Source organism: Propithecus coquereli, unplaced genomic scaffold (assembly GCF_000956105.1).
Source record: "Propithecus coquereli isolate 6110/MARCELLA unplaced genomic scaffold, Pcoq_1.0 Scaffold163, whole genome shotgun sequence".
In the NCBI taxonomy this organism is placed as follows: Eukaryota; Metazoa; Chordata; class Mammalia; order Primates; family Indriidae; genus Propithecus; species Propithecus coquereli.
The window spans coordinates 318712-321907 of NW_012140858.1; the positions used below are offsets into that span (position 1 = coordinate 318712).

At 38.4% G+C, this 3196-nt stretch overlaps 1 protein-coding gene across 1 annotated transcript in view; it reads right to left on the reverse strand.

Annotated features, from left to right (window-relative positions):
- The window catches only part of SVEP1 (sushi, von Willebrand factor type A, EGF and pentraxin domain containing 1), a 239569-nt gene that overhangs the window by 86038 nt on the left and 150335 nt on the right, over positions 1–3196 (reverse strand). The window contains exons 22-23 of the mRNA XM_012641129.1: positions 2092–2249; positions 1048–1249 (exon numbers count right to left, since the gene is read on the reverse strand). Of these exons, the coding sequence (XP_012496583.1) occupies positions 1048–1249; positions 2092–2249 (360 nt within the window). The remainder of the gene's footprint in view (positions 1–1047; positions 1250–2091; positions 2250–3196) is intronic.

Below are 3196 nucleotides of genomic sequence, written 5' to 3' on the forward strand. Positions count from 1 at the left end.
GAGGCAACAGGTTCTCCCTTTATATATATTTTGCCTCAAGAGAGGGTTTTTGCAAACTTCTTGGATTTTTTTTTTTTTTCTGAAAGCTCAAGTCCTCTAAGAAGAATAGTGTTGGAGGATGGGGAGATTTCCACCAGAATACTGAGATTCCTTTGGATTGATGAGAGGAAAGAGAGCTCAGTGGGTTTCTGACACCTGCAACCTGCTCATTAGTTGGCCAACAATTTGGGTAGATTCGACAGGAAAAGGCCATGTGGTGCATCAAAGAATCTATCCAGATCAAGGGTACAAACTTGAAGCCTTGCCAAGTATTCCACATGTGAAAAAAAGCAGTGATCTTGAAAGGACCACAAAGGCCAAGTCAATGGATGGCTGAGTGATAAGTAGTGTGGACAGTTGACCAACATGGAAGTCCCGCCCAAATCTATGGCTCTTTAGCAAAACTCTGGGTATAAATGAGGTTGGCTCTCCTGACAGCCCAGAGGGTTGGGACCCTGGAGTTGAAATTAATTGATCCTAAAGAAATAAAGCAGTGTCATCTTGCACACTGAGCTTGCAGACTGATTTATACTCAATATACAATATAAATAATGTCACCAAAATAACCTTTGGAGGTCCTACTAAAAAGAAAGAGCATCAGTCTTAGAGCCAGAGTTTGAGACTTAGCTTTGCCACCTCCAGGGTGTGAGATTTTGGGCAAATCGTTTAGACTTTGGGCAAATCATTTAGACTTTCTGCAACTCCGTTTCACTATCTGTGAAATGTGTACTAGCTCCTCAGGTCATTGTGAAGATGAAATGAATTAACACATATGAAAATACTTAGTAAACACAATACTTAGTAAAACACAATACATGTATGAAGTGTTATCACTAAAACTTTGCCTTCTTACAGAACTTGTCCAGATGCTCTGTTTGATTATTGTGACCCTGCTGTTCTGTTGTGGCATCTGACACTCCTACTCCCCCAACCCCCAGCGTCAGTGCCAATTCTAACTTGGTGCCAAGATATGGTCCTGAGCACAGCCTTCCTGACACTTCTGCTTACCCATTATAATCAGTCAGGAGGAAGGTATTATCGCTGCCATTTTCAAGTGCATAGGAGATTGGTGTTCCATAGTTGGTGATGTCAGAGGACTTCATCCAGAACGTGCAGGTCACAGCATGGAGAGATGGAAGCACACCATCTAGCATGACGTAACCATAGATGCCATAAACTTCAAAATCCAGGTTAAAACCCGTAGACTGTTCTGCAATGAGTAAGAAAAGTGTGTAGACCATGGCACTTCCAAGGCATTTTCAATCGTTTAAGGTAAACAGTAGGTAAGCAGTACTATTGTCAAAGCTCATTTCAGTGAATGTCATTATCTGAGAAGCAGTTTCAAAATTAAATACATATTATTTACAGAATACACAGAAGATTCTTTTGAATAAAATAATCAGTGAGTATATAAGATAGGAAAAGCACTCAATAGTGAAAGGAAGCAGAGAAATAGGAAGTAATTGGGAGGAGAAGTGGAATTGGAATGTTATTAGAGCTGGAGATACTCAAGCATGTCTGTATGCTGATGAGAATGACTCAGTAGAGAGGAAGTAATTGATGTCATAGGAGAGAAGGAGGAGGGGCGCAAGGGCAACATCCTGTCCTCCCTCGGGGCTCTATTCCCTATTTCATGAGCAATTCAGCTCTGCCCCAAACCTGCATAGTCCATTCAATATAGCAAAAGTCCTACAGCTAAAAGTCTCCAGTCTCCTGAGAAAACAGTTGAGCATTGATCTATTGATTGTCAAACGTGTCCATGGACTCTCACTTCCTAAGTCAAGTGGTTTATCATAGTGTCCTTTCTAAACATGTAGAATGTGAAGACATCTGCTAAATTCAGTTTTCTTTATTTCCCCCTTAGTTTCAATATCCTCATCTATGCTATTGAGGATCATAGTACCTAGTTTATTGGATGGTGAAGATTAAATGAATACAAAGTACTTAGCACAGTTTTTGGCATGTAGGCAGTGCTTGCCTCAGGTAAAATTGATATTGCTATTATATTATTATTTTTACTGTTGCTATTAATAACACTGAGTTGATATATACCTGTTTCACACCTGCTGCCTGAAAATCCTGGCCGACATTTACAACTGTATGAGTTTAATGCATCTACACAGGTGGCCTGATTTCTACATGGGTTAGACTGACATTCATTGATGTTCAATTCACAGTGGGACCCTGTGAAGCCTGCTGCACACTGGCATCTGAAAGAAAACAAAATGTTGTAACATTAGAACAGTTGCAGAAAGGTATTAAAGGAAGTCTCCCGTTTATGATAACTTTGTCTCAAAAGACTTTGAAAACTGAAATGGTGAAACGTATTTTCCACATCAAAACAGTGCTTTAATGGTTAGTTACTTTTTCTAGTTCATCAGAGTAAACCTATGTAAGACAACATGTAGTAGAAATGTTATGGTAGCAAAAATAGAAAGTAGTTCTGGTCCAGGTGAAATATTATTCACACACTGTGGTTTCTCTTCCCACAGAAGTTCTTAGAAAAATGTGAAAAGTTCAGTGCTGTTCTAAAGGTTTTTATATATTAAGTCAATTTTTATAACAGTGAGGTAATACTAGTATTATTCCCATTTTACAGGTAAGTTAAACTGTGACTCAAAGAGGTTAAATAATTTGCCCAAGTCCTATTGTTACTAGGTGGTGGAGTAGGATTTTGAATTATATGGCATATCAGTATGCCATACAGTCTCTGTGGCATGCAAGAAACAATTTAAACTCATCAGAATGGAAAATGTATCTGATAATGCCAAATGTTGACAAGGGTGTCATGAAATAGGAAGTCTCATATAGTGAGTAGAACTATAATTTTCAATGAGAGAAATTGAGAGTTTATATTCCCAGAGCTCTGTAGATCCATTTCTCTTTATCTACTCTAGGAGATTATTGCACAAAGTGCACAGGGACCACTGTATCAAACGTTCAAGGCAGCATCCTTCTAAATGTCTACGGAAAGGAGAGTGGGAAAATAAATTATGGCACAGTCATGCAATGGAATACTAAGCAGCATTTAAAACAAATAAACCAGAGCCACATGTATCCACATTGATAATACTTGAAAACATAAAGTCGAGTGAAGAAAAAAATGAATTGCAAAAGGATATGTATAGTAAAATACCATTTATGTAATATGTAACTA